This window comes from Gadus chalcogrammus, chromosome 8 (assembly GCF_026213295.1).
Source record: "Gadus chalcogrammus isolate NIFS_2021 chromosome 8, NIFS_Gcha_1.0, whole genome shotgun sequence".
Classification (NCBI taxonomy): Eukaryota; Metazoa; Chordata; class Actinopteri; order Gadiformes; family Gadidae; genus Gadus; species Gadus chalcogrammus.
In genome coordinates this window covers 16,613,356-16,640,830 of record NC_079419.1, presented here as the reverse complement: position 1 = coordinate 16,640,830, position 27,475 = coordinate 16,613,356, and the positions used below count along the sequence as shown (strand labels likewise).

Here is a 27,475-nt window from a genome sequence, read left to right as displayed (position 1 = left end):
ATGCAATGGAGAATTGCATTTTCCTTTAACGTGTGATGAAGCCTTTCATCTGTACCTGTGCGCTGTATCTTTCTGCACTGTACCAGTCTGCCCTCTGGTGGACGGACGACCAAAGGGAACCATCTTCACTATTCAATAGGAAACCTGTTGGGAAATAATACTCCTTATTAGTAAAGTATACTAAGTAAAATAACAAACTGGAAAGTTTTTTTTGAAGTTGATTTTTTACATTGTTTTCGAGAAATGCAACTGTCATTTCCGATAGAATCAGTAACGAGCATGTATGTGTACACACAACCACCACCAACATCCTCCCCTTAACACACACACACACACACACGCACACGCACACACGCACACGCGCACGCGCACACGCACACGCGCACGCGCAGATGCTCGCCTCAAGAACCTAAACACAGCAGAACGAATATTGCGATAAGATATTGAAAGGCTGTGTGTGGGAGCAACAGAGCTGCTCCGTGTCTCTGTGGTGGGGGTGGTGGTGTCCTCCCACTCGGTGCAGTGTAAAAGGCAGGCGAACAGAAGAACACCACAGCTATTTCAGTCCCTGGATGTGAAGCCCTGTACCTTCTTCTCCATCAGACCGTTGTGTGGTGGTGCTGTTGTCGGTGACTCATCCGCACTCTTCTACAGCTCCACCATCTCACCCAGGCTACGTGCCGTCGCCGTGCAAATCGCAAACCGCACAGTGTGGCGAACGTAGAGTGCCATGTTGGTCGATTTGCCTCACTTCCCATATCACTCATTGCCTTGTGACCTTTCCACTCGTCATTACCTCTCTAACGGCTCTGGGACTAACGTCGCTGCATGATTTCAGCTTTTCTCTCTCTCTCTTTATCCAAGTGCCGTCTTTCGCTGGCTCCGTGTTATCTGTGAGTTGACATGAGCCCTCCTGGTGAACACAGGTCCACGTTGTTGGTTTCTGACAGGCCCAGGTGGTGGATGACCTTGAGGTGGTGAGGAGGTAAATGTAACACCCTTCTCTCGTACTGCTCCCACTGTTGCACCAGTTTCCAGCACACACAGACAACATGTGTAAACCTTAGTTTGAAAGTAAGATCTACCATGTACCATTGTACGGGTGAATAATAGATACAGCTATGTTTAACTGTACTGCTCCATTCACAGTACAGTCGCTGTGGGCGAGGGCGTAAACGGGGAACGACTGCTTTGTAAACACAACAGTTCCATGTAAGGTTCAGATCTACACTAGCTATGATCCCAACAAGACTTGAACAGGCCTGACGTTTTCCTGTTTCATCTGCAGTCACGAGACACTACCTCCGCAATGTCTTACAAGATACAAATGCAAAGGTCTTGATTCAAATGCAAACGCATGATCCCAATGAGGATGATGAAAAGTCTCATGTGGAAACTGGACTGGAGGGCTTTTGGGTTTAGCGTGGTTAGACCCTGGTCTCCAACACACTCCTGATAACACCCCATCCGCCCTGATTGGGATCAGCTCTTATTCTGAAGCCGTGCTTCATAGTAACCGCCATGACAAATGTCAGCATCCTATGACACACTTAGCTTCAAACCATATTGAGATGGGGGGTTGGGTGGTGAAGAAATACCCATTACATAGCTACACAAAATGACATCTTTCCATCTACATTAACATTAATGTTTAGGGCATTTAGCAGACGCTCCTCTCCAAAGCGAATTACAATGAGTACATCTGTCAGAAGAAAGAGAAACAACAATATATCGCTCTCGGTACATTAAGGGTGTTCATAGAACCAAGTGCCAAACACTGACAATTGCTAGGTCAACCCATTCCCCGTACACAACACAGATAGATATGATAAGATACACAATGCTAAGTACAATTTGTAAGTGCCAGGACGTACAGCATACAATAAATTGGTACATTACGTAAGTGCCAGCTATCCCTAAAAACAAACCCATGTCTCCCTCACTTTAGGATAACTGTCATGGGGTTTTACTTCCACTTAGCGTATTTACATGTGCGTTTGTCTACTTGTGTGTTTATATATTACCTCATGGTTGGTGAGGTTGTTGAGACATAATGGAAACATTGCGTTGAGGCTACTACATAACACCCCGTTTTGAAAACCACCCCTAGTTCATGCGTTGGTGTCTTTGCAGAAGTTGCAGAACAGGAAGTTACCAAACACAGCAGCGCCACAGCTGTGAGCTCTGGGCTGGGTGGATAACATGATAAAGATGGCATGTATATCCAGGAGGAGATGGAGGCTGCTCTGGATGCACTCAGAGGCCTCAGATAAGGAGGCCAAAGCGCCACACGTTGTTGCTCAGTGGCCTTCAATACCTTTCAAGAGATTCAATCATGTTTTGGTATTGGTTTTATTAAAAACCGTCACATGATTTCCTTTCTGTTACTGGAACATCGATATTAAAATGTGAGGATGAATATACATTTTGATTCATGTTTTTTTTTTACGCTAGTAAAAAAAGTGAATTGATATTTCATCAATGCCTTTAAAACCATAACAACACAGATTATAATCATTTACATGCATAGGGCAGCATTGCACCAAACATGGGAATGCATAGGGGGCCGTGTGTGTGATGCATGTGATGGAGCGTGTGTATGTTGGGTCAGTAGATATATAGAGCATGTCATCATGCATTAGGCAGAATGTGAGCGTTGCTGGATTCACCCGGGAAGGCCGACTCCGCAGAAGCAGCCGACAGGTCACACGGCCCCCGCCTCCTCCCCCTGGAGGAGTTCAGCCCTGAGTCAGAGGCGCGGCGGCGGAGTTGAAATTCCCGTCTGACGAGGAAGAGAATGAGAGCGAAAAGGTCAAGTCTCTCTCATCTTGCCTTCATACGCCCGCTCCTGCTAATGCACATAAGTAACACATAAATAAATGACTTCAGGTGCACAACATTGCCAATTTCTCTTTGGAAATTAGGTAGGCACCATTTGGCACTGCATCCACTTTCTCTTCCTCACACACACACGCACACAGGCACTTAGACATCACAACAATGATGTGGATGTTTCCTTTAGGCTGTCTATCGGCCTGTGAAGGTCCTTCCTTTGTTTTGGTTACAAAGACACTTATCACCCGTTTATGAAACTTAAGTTCCAGTTTTTCTCAACACAATCCCTTTCAGAAAGCAATCCTAGAAAATAGCTCATAGCACAAGCCGAGAAGATAGTCATACATCATCTTCTCCATTGTATTTATTTATGCACTACATTTAACTGTCTTTGGAGATGCTGTGTTATATATTATTCTTACTTCCAACCATAATCATTGCCAGAAACAATATAAAGTCAAAATTAACTCCATACATAGACAGCTTGAGCCATCGAATGATGTATTTTTATTTGGTCTGTCACAAAAATAAAGACGGATGCTTTTGCAGGAGGTTAACTTTAAGTGGTTTTATATAAAAAACATGACTGGGGAGATTGGCTGAACCCGTTGTCTGATGAGCAATCTGAGTTTTCATGTGCAGATGTTAAGGTACGCAGCAGGAAATGCTCGGAGATGGCCCACCAATCGCAGGACCTGTGATGCGAGTTTCCCTCAAAACATCTGGATTCATGATAACACACATAAGACCACTGCAGCTTCAATGAGCAGGAATGGTTCTAATCAGCGAGGAGAGGTCTATTATCGCATAAAGGTCTCATGACTCATGACTGTTCCTACGACGTAATAGCAGGTGTTGCAGGGTGAAGCGGACCACATTGAGACCTCACCAACCAGCCATGCACCCCAAATCTACCGCCTCCCTTCGCTTAAGATGCGTTACCGTGCCATTGTTAACACATGACAACATGAAATCTTTCACTGCTTTCTGAGAAACCGTTGGTATTCTCAAACCCACCACCCCCACCCTCTCAACCACCCCAGGCCCTATGCGTGGTGAGCGGACCCTTCAGACCCTTGAAGCCCATTGGCCGGGATAAGGAGCGGCTTAACAAATGGCCGTGTGTGTTTTGCCGAGCGAGTCTGCCCGCTGACACAGAAAGCCTCCCTCTGTCCGCCGGTCCACGGGCTCTGAAACATGCGGTGGGCAGGGGGTGGGGGTGGGGAGTGTCTCTCCCCAAAAGCACACAGATGGGAGAAACCCTGCCCAGCTACCCAAACAACTGGACCAACAGCCCTGGCTCGGTTACCATTCGCTGCCCGGAGTGGGTCTAGTAAACATGTGTGCATTTGAAAGCTACACGCAACTGATCATTTCTGGGGGAACAAGGAAACCGTTTGAAAAAGGCAAAGACCTTTTGGTTGACTGAATATGCAAACTCTTTTGGTATCTGAGGATTAGCGTATAACTGCGTACTCAGGAGGAGTAAGTGAAGGATGGTACTCTGAAAGCCTCTGCTGATATCAGCTAACACCTTTCAAAACACTATGGTTATCCTCACTATATTTGAGGGATGGACAGTTAAAACACTCTGGTATGTTGTAGATAGAAAGTCAGGCCCATGAATAAATTCAACAATTTGTTGGGTGAATTTCAGTAAAAACAGTTTCTTGGGCCATTTAATTTGATAACCGGATCATACCATTCCAAATGAGAGTCCAACTTAAAAGAACAAAATAGTACAGAATAATTACGAGAAGTGAGTAACCTCCCTACAGAAATAAGCACAGCACACAAAAGTTACATAAAATGTTTTTGTATTAAATGTCTTTGAAACCTGATCGGTGAATGATAAAGAATTTCTCCCCCCCCTCCCAAGAAATAAATTCACAATAAAAGGTCAAAATGTCACATTATTGAAAATAAAAACGTTAAAACACAGACATGGCTTGCCATACAGTGAATCAAAAATCGTCATGTGGTTGTCGAGGGTTCATACTTTGTGGCCCACTAATACCACCAGAAGAATAAAAAGGACAGATCTGAAGCATTCGGCCTGTTGTTGAGCTGAATGTCCCAACCGCCACAGAACCTTAAAACAAGGGGGAGAAAATAAACAGGGAAGAGGCTCTGTTCACTTTGACTCCCGATTGGGAATCGAACAAACACTAATGTTATCTGAAAAACAGGAGAAATGCGGATAAGGGTTCTATGATTGCCATTAAGACGCACTGCAGAAGTACACGGGCTCATCTGTTGGCACAGTCACAGGAATATTGTTTTATAGGAAGGCACTTAACATGGGAGCCCCGTTTCTCCCCATGCCGCCACAACACTGCACTACAAAAGGTCCACGTTCCGCACTGCACACCCAGGAAAACCGTCAGCTAAGTGCAAGTTCAGTTAGTAGAAGAAGTCCACTTTCACCATACCAGGAAGAGGGGTTAGGGGTGTGGGGGTATATAGGCTATCTGTAACGCCACATACTGTTGATCCTCTGTAGCACGGTTTCTTAAGGTGGTGGCGGAGGCCTGATGTCTCATGATTCATACTTGGATGTTTTGGTTCCAGAGACTAAATGCAAGGCTTGACTGGTGCTTGTTTGCTTGATAGTCTTATGAGCATATCCAAACAGCCCCATTTCTGTAGTTTTAGGGCGTATGAACCATGTAAGCCCAAAGTAAGATGCACCCCCACCCCGCCCAATAATGACCAACCCCAGTTCTGCCAGAGTAGGTGGGAAGAAAATCCCATCTCTGTACAAATGGTTCCACCCAAGAAGACTTAACAGTTCTACTCAAAGATCAAAATCAAAAAACATCACTGTCCATAAACAAAACATTAAGCGTTTCTCCTAGGTTCACAAGACATTCCCATTGAGGCACATTTCCAGAGAAGTGTCATATACAAAGCTATAAAAATCGTTAACATTCAAGTACTTTGTCATGTAAACACTTTCCAGACTATTTACATAATCATTTTGCTGCTGCCGTCAATTTTCTTTTGTGTGCAATAAGACAACAGTGTAAAAGAAAAAATACTCGCGAAGCCTGCGACCAGAAAACACATCATGGGTTATCAAGAAGTTGTGAACTAGGGTTCGACAGAGGCCTACGCTTTAACAACACAGATGGCTACCGACAGTGTCCTTTTAGAGCAACACACAAGAGCAGCACTGGTCGCTGCCGCTGGGAACAGTGGAATAGTTCATCTGTCGGACGATCTCTGCAAACAGCTCATCGACGGATCCTTTATTTTTGGCAGAAGTTTCCATAAACGGGCAATTCCACTCCTGAGCCAGCGCCTTCCCCTCCCCGGAAGAGACCTCTCGCTCGCCTTCCAAGTCTACCTTGTTTCCGACCAAGATCATCGGCACACGCTCGTATCTCTTGACGCGGATGATCTGATCCCTCATCGGCTTGATGTCTTGGAAACTCTGTTGGTTCACCAGGCTGTAGACCAAAATAAAACCCTGCCCGTTTTTGATGTAGAGATCTCGCATGGAGGCGAACTGCTCGGTCCCCGCAGTGTCCAGGATTTCCAAGACCGACGGAGACGAGTCGACTTCTATCTCCTTTCTGTAGAAATCCTCTATCGTGGGATCGTATTTCTCGATGAAGGACCCCGTCACAAATTGGACAGTCAATGCAGATTTACCGACTCCACCCGATCCCAAAACAACCACTTTATACTCCCTCATGGCTGGTCGGAAATAAGGCACGTCCTTTCCACGAATCCTTTTTCCCACCCGCTGGCCGCCCCTATGTTGTCGAACCGAGCAGGACGGGAAACCAGCCCTGGCGCTCGGATACCAACGCGGTCTGTCGCCGGTCGAGCTCGCGGGGGTACGGTGTATCGCCCAAAGACCACAAATGGCGAGAAGAAGGGCCGTTCCTTAATATAAGCGGCGGAAAACGACGCACATTTGATTGCCTATATTGTGCAACGGTGCTGAAAAAGCGTGATCACTTCTCCCTTCTTGCTCGGCGTTTCCTGCCCACATTTTCAGCGCAAGGCAACTCGCGTCAGAAGCCAGCGCATAGTTCCGCTTTCTTAAAGGCGTAGTCATCCGAAACCTGCAGTAAGAAGTCGCCCAGTCAGTGGATTTATGGGAAAAGATAGTGCGCATGCTTGTCCACGGCGATCTGACCTGTTTGACATTACTGATTACTGTGAGAAGAAATCCCTATGAATCAACTGAGTGGCCTCAAGATGTCGCTACCATTCATTTGAATGAATGCAACTGACTGGCTGACCAATTTGGAAGTTGTTAAATACATTAAATAACTATGTCTATTTTACAACTGAACGTTTCCCAAAACTTCCAAATGTAAACTAATGGTATGCAATATATCAAATAATGATGCAGTCATGATGGATCTCCATCATGACTGCAGTGCATATGCATTAGCATGACCTATAATATAATAGGCTATTGGACTAGCCTGGACATATCTTACCATACAATATCGCTGTAATGCAATCATCCAGTTGGTTGAGAAATCAGAAATTGTATGAAATATAACAATCAATTGGGGAGGTGTAATCATAAAACATTGAATGTTATCAAAGTCTATTTTACAACTTAACAAATCCCCAAACTTCCATCATGACTGCAGATTAGGTCTTACAGGCTGCCCTATAATATATGACCGCCTATAGCCTGCATGTATATAATACAATATTCCAATAAGGCAATCAACCAGTTGGTTGGGAAAGGGGAGTTATCAGCCTATGGCTGTAATAGTTCAAACATGAAAACATAATTTCCATGTCTTATAGTTATAGATACTTAATAATTGGTTACACTATAACCAACAGCAACAACACAGAACAAAATACATATATATCTTGAGTGCACTTTAAACCATCCTTTTTCTAATATCAGTGCGGATGTACTATTATAATCAATGGGACGATTCCTACGCTCATGTTACTACATTACGCAACAGTGGTGCATTTCCCTCAAGGTTTATTTCTTCAATCAGTAAAACTGTTTGGGATTAAAAACAGACAAACACACACCACATAAATACATTCATATTGCAATAAAACAGACGAGCAACAAGGGTTGCATGAGCAAATCCAATTTTTTATTTTATTCATTTTTTTTTTAAATCCATACAGCAAGAGTCAATCATGGCAACAATAAAATGTGCATAAACAAACCTGGACACAAAATAGTACAACATTGTGTGGCAACTATTAGCAGGTATGTAAGTGGTATTCGCACCTACGAGTAAAAAGCGGTCAAAGCGTGCATCCCAGCAGGGAAGAAAACCTTTCGTTTAAGACAACAGCGGGACGTCTGCCCAAACTGCTCGGCCCGGTTCGAAAAAAAACAAAACATAAGAAATAAAACAAAATAAAATGATGCTTTGGTTCTGGAGCAACTTTACAGTGACCTCAGGTTGAAAAGGTGTTTTTGTATTTGCCCTTGACTGCAGAGACAGTTACATTCATTTTGAAGAAAACTTCATTGCCAAAGTGTGTTTACGGTGGTGAGCCTTCACCTGCTGAGCGCACAGCTATGATTGGAGGAATATATTCCTGTAAGTCAACGTTGGGTGTTAACATATGGCTGAGATAAAGCAAAGATATACCAGGGGTGTATGGGTGCTGCCAATACTGAATCACCTTCTGAATAATATGGCTGGTTGAAATAAAATAAAAACTTGTTTATAACACGAGTAACATGACTTGTTTTTATTTAAAGTATTATTCTTTCTTTTTTTTACGCCAACAGTGGATGACCTCGACTGTTAGTGTATCAAAAATACGCTAATGTGTTTAATGTCATCTGAGTGTGTTAACTTTCCTTACTTATCTATGGTACGGTTTATTTTGTTCTGTATAGGTGTGTAGTTTCACATGCAGTCAAACCCCGGAAAATACTAGAAATAACCAATCTGGATAGTGTGCTGTCTCAACTGTATATACTATAAGTCCAACACAATGGTTTGCTTGGACATCGTTGGGTGTATGTGTTCCTAAGAGGAGTGCGTGACACACCCCGCCTCCCAACAACATTCCCTGGCAATGCAAGCCGACTAACCAAATAAGCTATAAAAGCGTTGCTTTCTCTCAATGCGTTTGGCCAAGAAACTAGTGCCCTTCTTTGCAAGCGTTTGTTTTTCTTTTTTTTTTTAGCTGGTCTTCTAATTTAACAATTTTAAATTAATCTAACAAAATTCCTTATAATTATAGATCTTTTTTTTATTATTCAAAATAATATCTCAGTATGATACATGTTCTTCTCTGTTCATTTGACTATATACAGAAGTGCAAAAAGTCAACCTTCGCCACCCTTAGGTGATGAACTCATCAGCTGCAGCATATCTGACTTCACCCGTCTGGCTAAAGTCTTTCTCTCACTCCTAAAGTTCCCTCTCCACAAGACACACACACACTAAGACCCGTCCATCTCACTGTTCGCTTTGACCTGACATTCAGGGCAAACTTAAGAAATATTTAAACAATATTACGTGTCTCTTTTTGTTTGAAATGGATACAGTAGAAAATAATCTTAGTCTAAAACATGGAAAAACAAAACTATATCTCAATACAATATAATCTTCAAACACCACCTTGACGTGTCGCGAGTCAGATTAAAATGTCGCTTGGTTAAACGTATACGTTTTTTGTGTTGCCGCACGTTTGCAGCAAATTAATTGATTTCATTCCTTGTAAAAAACTCTTTCATCAATTATCTATTAATAGACAATGTAACACAAACGAAACAAAAAACACATCCAGCTATATGAAATTATATGGTTTGAAAAAAGTTATGAATGTCATACTATCTCAAAAATCTACAACTGCTATACCAATGTTGTCAAGTAATATATAGTAAGGCAAAAAAAGGAAAATCTACAACTACATACCTCAAATAGATTCAAATTCTTAAGTAGTACGTAACACATAAAATCAATGCAAAAATTTTAAGAGAGATTAATTGTTACCTTTACATAGCGGGAAAACAAGGGAGAAGAAAAAGAGAGATCTTTAGCGGCACATGGACTATAAAAGGTCATTGGTGTTCGTTACCTGCACTGTGATTGGAGGTACATTGGACACGAACCACACATGTTAATCTAAGGCTTCGTTAGGTACAATACAATCGTTGAAGACACAAACACACACCTCTGGGGGAAAATGGAAAGAGCCCGTATTCGGCTCATTCGAATGATAAGATAAACATGTTTTCTCGCTAATAGTTTTAAAATATCTTAGAACATGCGTCAGTAACTCTTATGAATATGATTGAGAAAAAATATATAGTACAACTGTGCTTTGGTTTTTATAGTATGATGATGAATCGGTGAATGAAAACACGTTAGGAGTAGTTTCTATCCATAGAAAGACCGGTCAAATTGATGAGGTCTCATCATGCCATCACACGTATGAATTAGTCAATCTCTGCTGTGTAATTGAATCGAGGGTGAGCTGTGATCCTTTAAGTGCACTGGTATTTGAAGTGACCTATCAGAGGGTTTGTTTTTACATCATGTGATCAACGTGTTGGACCAGTGCTGCTCACAGAAACGGTATTAAAGTCCCTCTTCTTTAAAATGGGTAGGGTGGGCTGGGGGGTAACACCTTCAGCTCAACTCCATCGCAGCACCAGGCTTCAGAGTCCCAGTGTCCCAACTGACAAACACACAACGTGATAAAACCCCAAGGCAAAAACAGGCAAGAAACGAGTACCGGAGGGAGAAATGAAGAAAAGATGGGATAAAATCGTCGGAAAAAACCCCAAAAGAAACTGAATCATGAATGAAAAACAACTAAACTCGTCAGGAGGACCAATTTCCCTGAACCCCACTAAACTACGCATCAGGCAAAAAAAAAGAGACACAAACATAATTAATTGATGCTGCAACACTGGAAAAAAAATAAAACACATTGCAAACGTACAATGCGTATACCTTCGGTAAAACCTAATAACACTGCTCTGAGAACACTCTGTAGGAACTAGCTGTATGGGGGGGTGGTGGGGGGGGGGAGGGGGTTGATGGCACGGGACACAAGGAGGAGTAGCAAGCCTGGCTGTGCTTTCAAAGTACACGTGTGTTGGTTTACCCAGAACATTCGTATGTCCAAGACCCTCATTTCTAGTCTAGTTCCACTAGTCGCCACCAAAAGGAAACACAAATACAAACCAAACTGCGCATGCTGAACAGGATTTGGCAAATAAAAAACGTTTTTTGGTGCCTTTCCTTTTTTTTTTTTATATTCAAGGTGCATGTTGGCATTTATTTTTGTAAATTATATGTTTATGGCTATTGTTTAGAAAATCATGAAATAAAAAAAAAAGTGGAGACAAAATCTTTCTCATCTACAAACGTACCAGCATTGTCTACCCAAATCTAAACGCAAACCTCGCTCTTGTCCTGCTATTGGTGCAGTTAAAGACTATGAGCACAATGGGAATCCATACTCATAATAAGAATAACCAAAACGTCAATTTGAGTGCTCCAAATTTGCCGGAGACAGAGGTGTAATGTGTAAAATAAAAAAAATAAAAGAGGATGAGCCCTCTGTGATATAAGACACACTGACGCCCACCTCCCCCCCCGCGTTTCACCAAAATGTCTTCTGCTGTGTAGGCAACAGGGTAAATCTCCCAGCCAATGAGGAGGAGGTTGTTGGTTGGTTGGTGGCGTCCACACCTCTTGATACTGATATGTGGGGCATTGGTGGCGCCGGGACCAAGTGGGTTGCACCCAAGATAGATGACATGCGTTACTACGACGACCATCGTCCTTGAGGGTGGGGGTGGGGGGTTTGGGGTTAGGGAGAGGGAGGTAGGAGAGGGGGGGTCGCTCTCGGAGACAGCACCTTTGCTCCTCTCCCGGCACTGGACATTCCCGAATGTTATGTACATAAAGGCTGAACTAGTTTGGCGTGGACGGCACCAGCACACATTCATTTGATCTGCGGGGAAATATGGGAGAGAGAAGGGGGTGGTAGAGACAAAAAGAAAATAATGATGAAAAAATGATGAAAAAGAGTCATCTCTATAATGTTAAACATGCACCATGTAAGCTCTGCATTAGCAGCCTCTAGTGGACTGAGTTGGAGCTGCAGATATAATTACGTGATTTTCACACTAAGACCTTCTAGCTCAGAGCTTTTCAATGGACAACATTGCTGCAGTAGTAGGGCGCCATAGGGCAGGTTTAAATGTTATTCCTGGTTTCAATCATTTCTCTTTTCTCCAATACAAATAATGTCTCCTATAATAATGCTAAGAAATCGTATTGGCATAGCGCAAACACAATTTCATTCAGTGACAGGCATTTTCTTCTGTGGAATGCACTGAGAGAGACAGAGAGGGAGATCAAGAGACGGACAAATACAGACAAACAGAGACGAGCGAGAGACACAGAGAGAGAGAGGGACAGGGGATATGATTGGAAGTGGAACTCACTGTTCTTGAGAGGAACTACATTTGAGTCAAGTACTTGTGACTACTCAGATGATCTGCAGATATTATTGGAATCTGGGGAACAAGAGACAGAACAGAGATCCCGTGAACATTTTGACATGCAACCCGTTGTTTCCTGGATGTAGGCCAACCAAAATGTCAAGCATCAATCATGTTTTTTAAGAAACACTTCCCACACACGGTAAACGCTTGTTTGTTGCTGAAAAAAAAAAAGACAAAGCTAAAGGCCGACTTGGCTAACGCTTGGCCACAGTTGATTCAGGCAGGTTATTCGGGTGGTGTTACTATATGTAAAAAGTCGACATTCTCTTCCAGAAGGGTGGTAGTGAGGTAGGACGACGTTGTCAGTGAGGTAGTGTTTGACATGCAAATCCAAGTTTCCCCCCAGCCTTGTTGACCTGCACGCCTCAATACATACTAACACCAAACCAGCTCAGAGACCGGTCACCAATAACCATCACAAACATCCCCAGCCCGAATGCATACTGTATATTGATGAAACCTTCTGAATGGAGTCTGCTCTACACACAGTTCGTAGACTTTAAAACCGGTTGCAATGGTGCAAATGTTCTCTACCCTGGCGGATAAGAACATTGGACTTTAAGTAATGCATTGAAATTGTTGTTTGTCCGTATTTTGCCTGAAGAACTGGTAAAGCTGGGCTATGCTACGTGCTGGAGGCAGCAGTGCAAAAAAAAGCCCAAATGTAGAAAAAAAAAAAAAAATTAAAATAAAAAACAATACATAAAAAGCCAAGCACCACATGGCACAGGTAGCAATTGTTGCACATACTGTGCAGAACCAGTTCTGAAAATGTTGTAGAAAATACAAAGCAAACTACCTCATACATACCAATTGCATGTATTCGTTGGTAGTCAACTTTGATAAGGAAGAGTCCTCAAAATGGAAAAGGACAAAAAAATGAGTTAATTTGAGGACAAACATTCAATAGAATACGGTGTGTGCCTTTCCACAATTACAGATACACAAAGCTATCCATCATAACATTATTGTTTTAATTAATCATACTGTTTATTCATCAAAACAATGGTTATTGAATTTTGGATGTTGCCTTAATTCTTTGACGTGTGATGGACACTAAATACAGAAGTGTAGGCCAACAAGAGGGAGTCCTAACCATTCCCCATTCCCCCGAGCCTTGCTGTCACTCTAGCACTACCACATCGTCCATGTGCACTAAGGGAGAGAGAGATACAGAGACAGGACGGGAGAGAGAGAGAGAGGGCAGAGGAGAGAGATGGAGAGAGAGAGACAGCAAATGAGAGAGAGGGGGAGCCAGAAAGAGAAAGAGACAGGGAAGACAAGTGAGAGACAGACAGAGAAGGGGGGCGAGCGATAGAGTCAAAGAGAGAAACAGATAATGGGAGAGAGAAATAGAGAGAGAGAGCGCTACCTAAGGGGAACTCTACCAAAGCGGTGGGGTGCAAACCTGATTGGCGGAGGCAGTTGCGAAGGGATGGCTTGCGGCAGATGTGTTGGCTGCTGAGACAGCGGCTGGATTACCACCGTGCATCATGGGAACTTTTTGAAGGGAAAATCATGTAAGCACACCACACAGAGGCGCGCTGTGGCCACACAGGGGGCATATTGAAACGGGGAGGAGAGCGGCGGTCGGACAGGGGTTCAATGTCACCACTCCTCATGGCCTCCATTTTATATCTTCTCTAAACTATAGTGAAGATTAGTAGGTGGCACCTTCTGTACCACATGACAATGCATAGGAATAGAAATACACACACCTCAGGTTGAAACCTCTTAATATTAAAATAACTATTTATACAGCTGACACTGGAGACTGGTGAAGGCATTTTTTTGGGCCAGAGGACATAAGGAAGAAAATTGCAATTGAACCCCCTTGGTGTTCATATTTAAATAAAAAAAAGAGCCTTAATGAGTCTTAATAAGTTATACCAGCCAGAAGCCAGGGTGGGGAATAGAGTGGAGAGTGGGCCAAGCATTATTACAGACTATAAATAAAGCAATAAAATAAAGACATTATTATACAAAACAAATACAAAATTTGAATAGCTGCACTAACTTTTCCCCTTATTGTAATCCAATAGCCTAATTGCGATAAGACTGTCCAGAAACTATGACCCCATCTTCAACGATAAAATGGAGTCCCACACAAGTTAGTTTCGTGAAGCCAGGCGTACGAAATCTCGCCGAAAATTCACGTGTGGCCTCGCGAGACTAAACACAAAGTTAACAGCTGCTGCAGTTGCTACAGCTAGTTAGGTTTGTGTGAGTCAGGTTTATTTGGGGGGGGGGGGGCGTGAGGGGGGAGGGGGCGGGGGTTGAGTAACTAATAAAGAAGAGCTGGAACCTACCAATACTGCCAGAGGGTGTCATGCACAATATTGAGCCTGCCCATCATGCAGTGCAACAGGAAGTGGATTGGAAAGGGAAGAGAAATCAAAAACAGCCCGTCACAAGGTTCGTTAGAGTGAAGGGGGAGAGATAAGGTGGAAAAAGGTTAATTTCTCTTGGATCAACACAGTCATCAATCATTGGCAAGGCAAGGTGCTGAACTAAAATACAAATCATCCATGTTTTGAACTATGATACCGATGTTATTCTGATGAATTATTGTCAAATGTAAACGACATTAAGATGCATAATTCCACCAGCAGTGATTGTAGGGTAACATAGATTTCTGTTAGGCTTTAGTGCACACATGATCTAGGCAGGGGAGAGCCGAACAGTGTTGCTGAAAGCCAATCATATTGCTTACCATTGGTTGCCAAACTGATGCAATGGACACCACCAAAAAGCCAGCTAAACCCCAGTTAATCTGTGATTAACGCCAAAGCCCCACCAATAGTATGCTGGTTGACCACCGCATCAAAACAGTTATGGCCAAATACTATTGATTCCTTCATCTACAAGAATTATTCAAGAGGTGATTTTTTCTATAAAGACGCAGCAAGCAAATGTAATTCATTATGATCTACAGTACAGAGTGGTCATGCAATGCCGTCGTAGCGAGTTTACTGCACCATATCCTCATAAGATATTTAGCTACCAAAACTAAGAGCTACAGATGGAATAAGTTGAGAGATGGCAGTTGTAGAAGTTGGCTCTGCCTGACCCCCTGCTGATCAAGTCAGGCCGACCTCGCTCTTCCAAATTAAATATTAAACAGGATTGGTATTTCACTGAATAATTTAGTAATAGATTATGATTATTACTAGACATAACTTAATACCAAAATTAATCCGCTCCCACTGGAGTTAGCTCCCACTTTCCCACTCTTTTCTCGGTTCATTTCCAAAACAGCTGAGCAGAAGCGGGTGAAAAACAATAGCTAGTTTGTTGTCTTGCTTGCTTGTATTTACTATTCGTTGTTAGCGTTGGAGCCATACCTGACGGGAGGAAAGCAGCCTGCTGCTGGAACTGCATGTTGGCCAGGGCCTGTTGGTACTGGAGCATTCCAGTGTTAAACATAGACGCCCCGTTGGCCTTGTCCATAGCGGCCCGCTTTGGCAACGGAGCCATGACAGTGTGGGGGATGCCCTGCCCAGCCAGGCGGAAGGGGGAGAGAGAGAGAGAGAGAGAGAGAGAGAGAGAGAGAGAGAGAGAGAGAGAGAGAGAGAGAGAGTGAGAGTGAGAGTGAGAGTGAGAGAGAGAGAGAGAGAGAAAGAGAGAGAGAGAGAGAGAGAGAGAGAGAGAGAGAGGGACATAGAGGCATAGAGAGAGAGAGAAAGAGAGAGAGGGAGAGAGAGTGAGGAGTGTGTGGAAGAGAGAGGGGTTCGTCGAGGGAGGCAAAAATAAATGGAAAAGGAAACAAAACAAAAAATGGTGTACAAGTTAGATCACATCTTAAACGGACATCTTCATGATTAAAATCATCATCACAATCATTTTCATCATCATCAGTAGCAAGCAAGCGGCGGACTAAAACACGAGGACCACACAACAAGCAGCCGCACGGTGCCTACTGGCGCCACTAATAACTGAGTTCAAGCAAAACATTAGCATAGTATTAGCATCTCATTAGCATATCCTGTACTGTTCGCGTCAGTGTTAAAGCTCACTTGGGAGGATTACGATACTTCACACACAACCGGTGGCTAACTGAGTGCAACGGAAGCAAGCATTAACGAAACAAAACAGAAAAACAATATCGTGGCTAACGAGAGGTGGAGCGCTCACACAAATGCACACACACACACACACACACACACACACACACACACACACACACACACACACACACACACACACACACACACACACACACACACACACACACACACACCCAAACATGCACGCACACACATACACCCAAACACACACACACACACACACACACACACACACACACACACACACACACAGTCACACACACACACACACACACACACACACACACACACACACACACACACACACACACACACACACACACACACACACACACACACACAGGAAGCACAGAGAGAGAGAGAGAGAGAGAGAGAAAGAGGAGGGCTGCACTGCTACCTCCATGATCAATTGATAAAGCCTTGGTTTAAGTGACGGCTCGCTCCCGCAACAAGGCTCAAAGAGGGGTCTCACGCCCCCCAGGAGAGGGCCGGGGCAGGGGGCCACTGGTAAAATGATCTTATATAGTGCGTAGGTTTTCATGCATAAGGAAGGGGGGAGTTGAAAGGGGCGGGGTGGGGGGGGGGGGCATGACAGCCGTCGTTTGAGTTCTGCTCATCAGTGATGAGGCTTGACGTCGGGAGGAGCAAAGCCGTCATCTAAACCCAAGGTTGACTCCTCTGTTAAAAGCGTCAGAGTTAACCCTGGTGATTTGAAACAGGCTGTGTTTCCCTGTGGCCCCACTCTTACCCACCCGACATGCAGCAGCACAACAGGTCATGCACGCACACGCACACACACACACACACACACACACACACACACACACACACACACACAGACACAAATGTGCACTCGCAAACACATACACACACACACACACACACACACACACACACACACACTAATGATTGAGGTGTTGTGACTAATGCTGAACATGTCTTTGGGTGTGTAAGACTAACGTCATGCCAGAATAATATTAAAGCCCCTGCTACGTCTTTAGCTCTCACTCACTGTTGTTAACATAAGCTAACGTGTGATGAACTGATTGTGGCGCCTGTGTTCAATGTACATTGGTTTGATCCATGTTTGAGGTTTTGAATGGATATAAATAACATGTGTTGAGGGCCACAATCACTTCATCACTGGAAATGACAGAGCAACAGGAAGGAAAGACAGACGAAACGAACACAACAACAACAAAAATAGCAAGGTATCTTTGGTTAAAACATTGCTCTACGACAAAGCCACATGCCAAGCTAAAAGGTGAAAGGTCATAGTACCAGGTCAAAGGTTGCGTCGAGGGGTCGCTTCAGTGATTTGACAGCCGACTGAGTCTTAATTAGCAGGCAGCGAGCACATGATGGCAATGGGCCAATGGGGTTCAAGCGCATTAACATAAACCAGCAAGCAGAGGTGCATCATGGGGGCAGCAGTGCAGTTTGGGTATAGGTGAGAAAAACAAAAACAAATAAAAAATACAAATCATTGGAATGCAATATACAAGGGGATAACAGGACTACGGCATGCAAAGTGTCATCACTAGCTCTACTGCTATGCATAACAATAACTAGGACAAATCTAAATTAGTTACTGTCACACAAAGAATGAAAGAAATACAGCAATGCATAATTTAGCTATCAGTACTTTCACTGGGCTTAAACAAAGTAACAAATGTAAACTTTACAAAACACAATAAAATATTTCTTTCAACATCATAGTCAGTACACCGTTTCAATGATGTCATTAAGGCTGACCATGAGAACAAGAACCAAGGTGTAAATCAAACAGGCGGGGTGACTCTTGTGTTTTTCACAGGTGCGCTTGCTGTGGCAGGACACTGCAGCACACACCAAAAGCACAATGAATTAATTATGTCAGGACCACGTGGACGAGAGGAGGGAAGGCATGTGGGAGGTTCAGTATGTGTCATGCTACGCTGGCCAGAAATAGTTAGGCCAGTTCTATGTTAGATAAAAGTATATTATTATAAGTATCAAACCACCAATATGTATTAGATAACCATCTGGACTAGCTGGATTTACCAAAAATCCCAAAGCAGAGGTAGAGCGAATTAGTGCCAATTAGCAAATCCAGTTAAATCCCTAGTGTTTTGGGGGTGTAAATTGTGTGGGCGGAGCTAAACATGGGCCCATACGTCATGCCTTTCTGAAGCTGGAGCTGTATAGGAACGGTCTCCTTATGTGTGTGTCTGTGCGTCCGTGGCGTGGTGGACGAGCGGTTTAGACAGAAAGGGCGTTGGGCCAGACTGCAGGCAGCGTAATGCACTTTGTGAGAGGGTTATGGCGAACATAGCGATGTGATGCTGCTTTGTTCAGATACAGTACAGTCCCTTTTTGTGCATGCGGCGGTACGGGGATCCATGGACATACATTCATACACAGGGAGTGCGGCCTCCCCCTCGACATTCAGATTAAGAGTGCAAAGAAGGGGGGGGGGGGGGGGGGGGGGGGGATATCACTGCTGTACTGAACTACTGGCGACCTTTCTTCAACGCAGAGGAGTCTACACGAAACAACCTGTCCTGTGGGCCGCTTTTAAAAGCAGATGAATAAAGGATCCAAAAGCTGATTCCTTTGCCTTGTCAATTATTCATGTTGTCTACTCTTTTATGACCTCCTATTTTAAGTTGAGTGATGGTCGTCTCTGAATTGATTTTCAAGGATCTTGTTTTCTGTTGTCTTACATTTAGCTAACGGCTCCCTCGGCCAGGACGCTCTTTCTGGGAAAACACAAGGTCGCAATCTCTACGGCTCTTCGATCAATACAGGTTCGATTCAAAACACGGTGGTACCACAGTGGGCGGGGCCGGGGCGGGGTGAGCTCACCATGGCGGCGGCGGCCGTGGCCTGGTTCACCTGGTGCTGCGCGGCCTTGATCTTGGCCTGCAGGTGGGCCGGCGGGTGGAAGTACTTGCACTTTTCCCGGGAGCAGCGGCCCTTGATGTAGTCCATGCACACGGTCACCGTGTTGTCGTTGGTGTCGATCATGGTGCTGTCCGACGGGTGGGCGAAGCGGCAGTCGTTCTCCCCCCGGGAGCAGTTGCCCCGCTGGTACTCCCGGCACACCTGGAGACGGGGCGGGACGGGATGGGGAGGGGGAGGGGGGAGGGGGGGGGGTGAGTCAGGGATAGTCGTTAGCGTGGCATTTGCCGAGGCCTGCCGTCACGACACGATATTTAACATCAGAGTAGATCAAGATAAGTAAAGTGCACAAAACAAGTAATCAAATATTGATAAGGCAACAGTCAAGGTGTAGTGAGCAAACAAGCGACTGGTAGACCTGACCCTATTTTTAGAGAGCAATTTGACTCTTCATAATTATTGTTACTACCTTCCTTTATTGGATCGCTTCAATAAACCCCATGGCATCCTCAGGCAGCCTTATTAAAACGTGTCGTCTGATTGTTTAATAAGCAGTTATTTTTGTAATATTGCGTGTGTAATTAATCGAGGTGCTTCAATGAGGAACAAAACACTGCATGCAGCAGCAGCTGGCTCAGGAAGAATGATGCGGTGTCAAGGGAAATAGCAAGCGCACGCGTCCTAAATGACCTGGGTTTTTATCACTATCTCCCCTTAAGATCTCGCTGTGATCATTTATTTCTAATCAAGGGCCAATCAAAGATAAGGGTGATCGCTAGAGATTCGGTAGGGGACCGAAGAGGGGGTTGGGGACCTGGATGAAAGCCGAAAGTGCTTTTTCATCGTGTTTGTGTGTGCGTGATGCGACGCGAGCTACTTTGCGTGTGTTTTTCGTCTCTGCGCTTTGGACACCAGGGGGCAGCAGCAGCAGCTCCATAGTGTGAGGCATGTTGTATGCATGTGAGTTTAAAGGTCTGCATGCAAGACAATTCACAGGGTATTAATAAATGGCAAAAAAAAAAACGAGGCTGGTTAACTCTTGCTGACATTGTTCACCTTCAGTATAGAAGGAAAGCAGCATTCAAGAATCTCAAATAAATGTAAAAGGCAACGGTGTGGGGCTGAGAGGTCTAGCCGCATTAACAACATCGATGCATCAATATTTATGCCTGTGAAACCATTAGGGGGTACTGCATATCCGTTTTTTTTAGAAGCTCGCTGAGGATCTCATAGATTGCAGCTAGCAACGAGGCAGACAATACATCTCAACGCACATTCCCCTCTCGATGGACGGCTTCTCTAAAACACTGCCAGAAAAAAATGCCTGGATGTTGGATACCTCGCTATAAACTACCACCCCCCCCCCCCCCCCCCTGTCCAGCACAGCAAGATCCTCACTGGGGCTCCGTCAATTTATTGACCTGGACCCCGTCTCAATAGTCTGCCTGTCCATTGCTCCATCTATCTATGTGCCCGTCTGTCCCTCCACCCTGCTCTCTCCATAACCTCTGTCTGGCGGTCAGTAGGTTTGTCTGTCCTTCTACCTCATCCATCTATCTATCCATCCATCCAGCCATCCATCATCTATCCATCCGTCCGTCCGTCTGTCCGTCCATCCATCCACCCATCTATCTATCTGCCCATTCACCACCCGAGCTCCGCCCCCTCACTCACCTCCAGTCTGTCCGTCCTCAGCAGCTTCTGTGCGGCTGCGTTCTGCAGCTGGCCGACCCCGGCCTGGCTGGGCGCCATGAGGACGGGCCCGCTGGACATGATCTCCTGGGGCATCAGGCCCGGGGACATGGGCCCCATGTAGGGGTTGAAGGCAGCCGCCGTGGCAGCCGCCAAGCTGGCGTTGGAGGCCATGTTAGGAGCCACCGAGAACATGGGCTGGGGTGGGGTGAGAGAGAGAGGGGGGGGGAGAGAGAGAGACCAAGAGGGAGGGAGAGCAAGAGAGAGAGAGAGAGAGAGAGAGAGAGAGAGAGAGAGAGAGAGAGAGAGAGAGAGAGAGAGAGAGAGAGAGAGAGAGAGAGAGAGAGAGAGAGAGATAAAGAGAGAGACCAAGAGGGAGGAAAAGAAAGAGAGTGAGTCAGAGAGAGGGAAGAAGAGAGGGAGAGAGATGGAGAGAGAAAGAGCAAGAGACAGAGAGAGAGAGGGGAGGGAGAGAGAGAATTAAATGAGGCTAGGGGAATAAACAGTTATTACAGGGACTAGGCTCCCCCCTTGTGGAACTCAGAGCCTTATCTACACGGCTACATTCTCTCTCGTCTCAAAGACAAATCAAACATGAGCACGATGCAATTCTAATGGTCCAATGGTCCAATTCTAATGAGCCGCGTCTATTCCTTCGTTCCCAACCGCCCTGTCAGCGATCCGCACGTTCTACCACCAGAGAAACTAGCCTTATGCGTGTCTTTGATGTTCCCGATGCCTCTCCCCGGCTCCGCCTCCCCTAGCTTACCATGGGCGGGAGCTGCGTGCCAGGTATGATGGCGTTTGCCAGCTGCATCTGCTGGGCCAGCATGGCCATGTTCTTCTGCTGAATCAGGTTGTTCCTGCCGTTGATCTCGAGCTGCGTCTTCAGGTGGGAGGGGGGGTGCAGGTACTTGCAGTTCTCCCTGGAACAGCGGCCCTGGAACGGGAGGAAGGGAGGGAGGGGGGAGAGAGAGAGAGAGTGAGGGGGGAGTTCAGCGAGGCTTATCTTCAGTCTCCTGTGAGGCGGGTGGTTTCAGATTCAACATGCTGCTACCAAACGGTTTAGCGCGGGACAGATGTTATAAGATATGCGTCAGGGGCCGTTTTAATGTTGGTGTGTTGGATGGGGAAATAGTATCCCTATTATTGACTGGGTCACATAGTTTATATGTAGTCCGAGACCGCAATCTCAGCTTGGCAAAAGATCTGAGCTGGGCGCTAATTGTTAAGGGCTAGCTATTCCCGCACACGAGGGTATGTGTATGTGTGTGTGTGTGTGTGTGTGTGTGTGTGTGTGTGTGTGTGTGTGTGTGTGTGTGTGTGTGTGTGTGTGTGTGTGTGTGTGTGTGTGTGTGTGTGTGTGCGTGTGTGTGTGTGTGTGTGTGTGTGTGTGTGTGTGTGTGTGTGTGTGGGGGGGGGGGGGGGGGGGGGGTGAAAGTTAGGATGTTTGTGTACAGGGGTTGATTAAGTTTTCTGTGTGTGTGTCCGGTAGTTATTATGTGTGTTTATGTTTATTCTTTCTATGTGTCTAGATGTCTTGGATCATTGGATGTGTGTGTCTGTGTATGCACCATTGTGGATGTGTGTGTGTGTGTGTGTGTGTGTGTGTGTGTGTGTGTGTGTGTGTGTGTGTGTGTGTGTGTGTGTGTGTGTGTGTGTGTGTGTGTGTGTGTCTGTGTGTGCGTGTGTTTTGGCCCTGAGAAAGGAGCAGTGTCCAGAGTTCAGGCTGAGATCAAGTCTGGCGGTATCTATAAATACAGCCCCCCTTATCCTCACATGATCCATAGATGTACCCCCAACCCACCCCCACACCCCCGCCCAAGGGGGCAATCCCTCTCACTTTCAGGCTTTCACTCTTAAAGAACCACTCTCTCAATTGTCCTAGAAGGAGATCTTTCCAGGTTTTTTGGATCCTCTTTAACCATTCCACCAGAGAAATGAGTGTGGGGGAGAGACCTTTGGGTTAACTAAGGTCAACTCCTGGAGGTTTCTTGAGTTAACTGCAGCAGGGAGGTATGCACACCAGGGTCAGGTTCCTTTAACAGGTGGGGCGAACCCACCATAACATACACACACACACACACACACACACACACACACACACACACACACACACACACACACACACACACACACACACACACACACACACACACACACACACGGGCAGAGGGGGGGGCACAGCTGAGCGGACTGTGACAGTGCATGTTCCCCTCGCTGACAGACGTCTCTTCCCTGCCTCAGATCCGTCTCAACGCGGCCTCACATGGCGTCTCTCCCCGCAGCTCCTTGGTTTTCACTGACACTGGAGCGGAGGACAGGTGCAAGGCCCCGGGGGGAGATGAGGAGAGAGGGAGCGAGGGTGGGGGGACCGGGGCCGGTCTTCGGTGACTAAGAGTCTTACTTTAAGACACAGTGAGCGCACCCCGTCCCCAGACGGTCCGTAAACCTCCCAGTAACCGAGGCTCCGCTCCTTACAATTTCTCTGCTATTGAAAGATTCACACACAGGCACGAGCACACGCACCCACGCACCCACAAACACCCACACCCACACACCCACCCACACACACAAAAGGACAGCGAGAGACAGCAGCGCTGGCTGGCTGTTGAGATGTGACTCCTCATTGAGACAGAGCACCTTCTCATAAAGTGTCGGCATACAGATTCCTGTCCTGTCAGGAGAGCTGCCAGCAGTTCCTTAACTCTGTCTCCCTGCCTGCACACAATATAGTCGGATGCCATTTGTGGAAGAAATGTGAGGTTCATTTCCAGGAGCTCTGGGAAGCTCTACAAAGAGACGCACCACGCCGACCCGAGACGAGATGTCCATGGCCTGGGCAACTGAATCATAAATTATATAAAAGGAAAGACAGGATATGAGAGACAGTGGCGGGAGGACTGATGTGCATGCTGGCGATATTCGGCTGATCCAGACAGCCAGACACACACAGACACTAATGTCTTGCGGTAAAATGTGGATAGATAAATCTGGAGTATGAATAAAGGTGTAACCACCCTGCCGTCTGCCGCGCTGCACTGCGCTGTGCAATTATCTGGGAACAAAACAAACAGACTGCGATCTTTAAATGTTATCGTCCCGGAGAAAAAAGAGTGCACAGGAAACAGATCACCTCATCACTTCGGCATTTATGGATTATTTGTTTTTGACTTCATCCGACATCCAAGCCCCCCCCTTAAAAAAAAGGATACACGCCAAGTAATTGCGTAGACATTCGCCTTTAAATGGCAGCATTCCACATCATCTGAAGTGGATGCGGGAGCAAAGTCCTTGGATTGAAGACACAGCGATGACTCGCATTCAAACCATCTACAAAGCAGTTGATGGATTCTACCCTCTGTCCCTCTCAACGAGACACAGCAACGCTAGCACAGAGTTACAAAACCGCCGCGGAGAGGAACCACAGAGTTACAAGACCGCCGGTGATAGGAAGGAAACACCGAGTTACAAGACTGCCGATGATAGGAAGGAAACACCGAGTTACAAGACTGCCGACGCCAGGAACCACTGAGTTACATAACCGCCGGTGATAAGAACCCGGGAGAGGGATACCAGTGGCAGTAAAAATATAAAAAAAGAACGGTAGAGGAAGAGAACGTGCACTGAGCAGTGAACCACATGAAGCTGTTGAGTGATGGCGTGGAATATATCCCATACATGAGGCCCCCTTAGAGAGGATAGCAAAGAAAAGTCTAACTTAACGTTTCTCCATAAACAGGCCCTCTAACAGCGATAGAGTCACGGCCCGAACGTGGTACTTTACGGTGCTTACTATAGTTTGATTTAAGACATTTAATTACGTTCTCAAACTGAGTTTCTTTCCCCTGGTACAACCCCCCTCACATACACTTACAAACGTACACACTTACAGACTGACACAGACACAACTACACACACACACCCACACCCACACCCACACACACACACACACACACAATAACACACACACACACACACACACACAATAACACACACACAGACACACACACCGATTGGGCCGTAGAACAGAACCTATATTCCAGTGAGCTGAGCTGGCATTCAGAAGGATTCAGGTTGTGTAGGCGTGGGGCTTTTGAGGGACTCGGCTGGCTGAAAGCAGGCTCTGATCGCACCCGGCCAAAAACGCGCTCGCGGCACGCATGGGGGGTGGGCGAGGATCATGGGGCGGGCACGGAGGTGAAAGAGTGGCATGGGTTGGAGGGGGAAGGGTGGTGGGTTGGCGGTGCATGTGATCGCGTTTCCTTCACCCCGCCTGACCCTGTCTGCTGACGGAGGGGTTGACTGCCGTGTCGCTGCAGTAGCAGCAGCAGCCGCCGCAGCAGCACCGGTCTAGGACGGAAACAGGTGTCCTCCGCTTGACTGCTGCTCCGTCATGCGGGACACAACAGGCTAAAACATCCTTAACCCTGACACGACAGAAGGACAGGCAGACAGGCAGAAAGACAGACGGGCAAGAGAGCGGCCATATTGAATCAAAGTATACAGCTGCCAAAAGTAGAAACACAAGGGAATGTGAGTAACAAACTGTGAGTGTCAGAACGACGTAAACAGAAAGTGCGAGCACGAGAGAGAGAGAGAGAGAGAGAGAGAGAGAGAGAGAGAGAGAGAGAGAGAGAGAGAGAGAGAGAGAGAGAGAGATGGAAAGAGGGAGAGAGGGGGGAAGAGGGAGCGAGAGGGCGTGAGAGAGAGAGAGAGAGAGAGAGAGAGGGGGTAAAAAGAGAGAGAGAAGGGGAGAAAGAGGGAGAGGGCAAGAGAGCGGCCATATTGAATCAAAGTATACAGCTGCCAAAAGTAGAAACACAAGGGAATGTGAGCAACAAACTGTGAGTGTCAGAACGACGTAAACAGAAAGAGTGCGAGCACGAGAGAGAGAGAGAGAGAGAGAGAGAGAGAGAGAGAGAGAGAGAGAGAGAGAGAGAGAGAGAGAGAGAGAGAGAGAGAGAGAGAGAGAGAGAGAGGGAGAGAGAGAGAGAGAGAGAGAGAGAGAGAGATGGAAAGAGGGAGAGAGGGGGGAAGAGGGAGCGAGAGGGCGTGAGAGAGAGAGGGGGTAAAAAGAGAGAGAAGGGGAGAAAGAGGGAGAGAGAAAGAGAGAAGAGAGCAATCGATAGGGAAACAGAGAGAATAAGATGAGAGTGGATGACTGAAGGCAGATGCTTGCTCACATGATGTTTGCCGTTGGCTTTTATAACATCAGCAGCCTTGAGAAGCAGCTAGCGACTGTGTCCACCGCAGCATGACTACCATGGCGCTCCGATAAACATCGTCATTCCTGTAAAATTCTTGTCCGCCTTCATAGCCACACCTCGACGATAACGATAACGATAATCTAGATGTATGAACCTTGTGGTCATGTTGATTCTATATGCACTCCAAACACAGCCTTATACTTTGGATTTATACCCATATTTAGTTAAACACTCCTTTCATTTGAGGGGAGCAAATCATATTCAATGTTTTTCTGATGAATCCAATTCAAATGATCTGGCCAAAAAAAACGTTACAGACAGTTCAAATCATTAAAATGAATTGAGTCAGATAAATCATCATGTCAATCTGATTTTGCAATGCTAGGAATGGTGCTTCATAATTCATAATAAAACCAGCATGCGTATCCAAGTTGCTGCCAGTACTAGAAATGCCAGGAAAATCAATCAAAAGCCAGATAAAAGTTAAGAGTAAAGTTGAACCTCCTGCTATACTCCAAATCCTTAATTAAAGAAGGATGCACACGCCTATCATAAACACACTAATATTTTTGTTGCTAAATCTCTCGAGTACCATCAAGCACCACAACTTTTGATGTTCAGCCTAAAATCAACAACAAAAATGTGCTGGAGCTGCATCTGTACCATCTGGGCCTCAACCATGTGTAGGCTCAGACCTCTTGCGTCATCCAAAATGTAATAAATGTAGTCAAATGTGCAAATGTAATACAAAAAAATCTCTTTCCGCGGCAAAGCAATCCTCAAGGGTTCTATCTGTGCCCGACTGTGGGCGTATCTATCCCTGGAATGATATGCTAATTAAAAACGCGGTGTTTCCAACTGATACATACCGTACTGCGTGTTTGTGTCTCATGGTATGCACTGAATTCATGAAATGGTCCCCCCCCCCCCCCCCACCTAATCACACACATGCTCACTCTCGGGGATGAAGAAAGAGGCTAAGATGATGTATCTTACTGCTTGGCTGCACAAAGAGGTCTGAATCCAGCGGATGAAGCTAACTGCCTGTTACTGCCTGTTTCTGTTTCAGGTGATTCAGTGCGCTACAAAGCGGGCTGCAGCACGCGCAGACTGGCCTTGGTGTGTCCGAGCCGGAGCAATGATCACAGCCAGACACAAGGGATGGGGGAATTGCAAATTGCGTTTTGAGCTGCACCCAAATTGGCTCATAATGAAATGGATTGATCGTTTCGGAATGCCGGCCCATTAAAAATACAAAATTATGAAAGCAAAAAGCATTCACACACCACGTCCAT

General features: G+C 45.7%; 2 protein-coding genes across 11 annotated transcripts in view; both read right to left on the bottom strand.

The window, feature by feature from the left end:
* Positions 1–3,873: 3,873 nt before the first annotated feature.
* Positions 3,874–7,914, bottom strand: LOC130388129 (ras-related protein Rap-2b-like). The gene has a single exon (XM_056597483.1). The coding sequence runs from the start codon at positions 6,533–6,535 to the stop codon at positions 5,987–5,989; it is 549 nt and encodes a 182-aa protein (XP_056453458.1). The 5' UTR covers positions 6,536–7,914; the 3' UTR covers positions 3,874–5,986.
* Positions 7,915–10,408: 2,494 nt separating this feature from the next.
* mbnl1 (muscleblind-like splicing regulator 1) overlaps positions 10,409–27,475 on the bottom strand; it is a 41,944-nt gene continuing 24,877 nt past the window's right edge. For 2 of the 10 annotated variants that reach the window (XM_056597482.1, XM_056597475.1), the window contains exons 2-11: positions 21,740–21,910; positions 20,953–21,168; positions 19,243–19,482; positions 17,677–17,730; positions 15,673–15,823; positions 14,638–14,673; positions 13,737–13,828; positions 13,139–13,183; positions 12,269–12,340; positions 10,409–11,772 (exon numbers count right to left, since the gene is read on the bottom strand). In XM_056597482.1, coding sequence (XP_056453457.1) covers positions 12,284–12,340; positions 13,139–13,183; positions 13,737–13,828; positions 14,638–14,673; positions 15,673–15,823; positions 17,677–17,730; positions 19,243–19,482; positions 20,953–21,168; positions 21,740–21,910 — 1,062 coding nt within the window. In that variant the 3' untranslated portion in view covers positions 10,409–11,772; positions 12,269–12,283. Of the gene's footprint in view, positions 11,773–12,268; positions 12,341–13,127; positions 13,184–13,424; positions 13,484–13,736; positions 13,829–14,637; positions 14,674–15,672; positions 15,824–17,676; positions 17,731–19,242; positions 19,483–20,952; positions 21,169–21,739; positions 21,911–27,475 lie in introns of those variants that run through there. The other 8 variants (XR_008896380.1, XR_008896381.1, XM_056597477.1 and 5 more) reach the window with 8 other exon arrangements.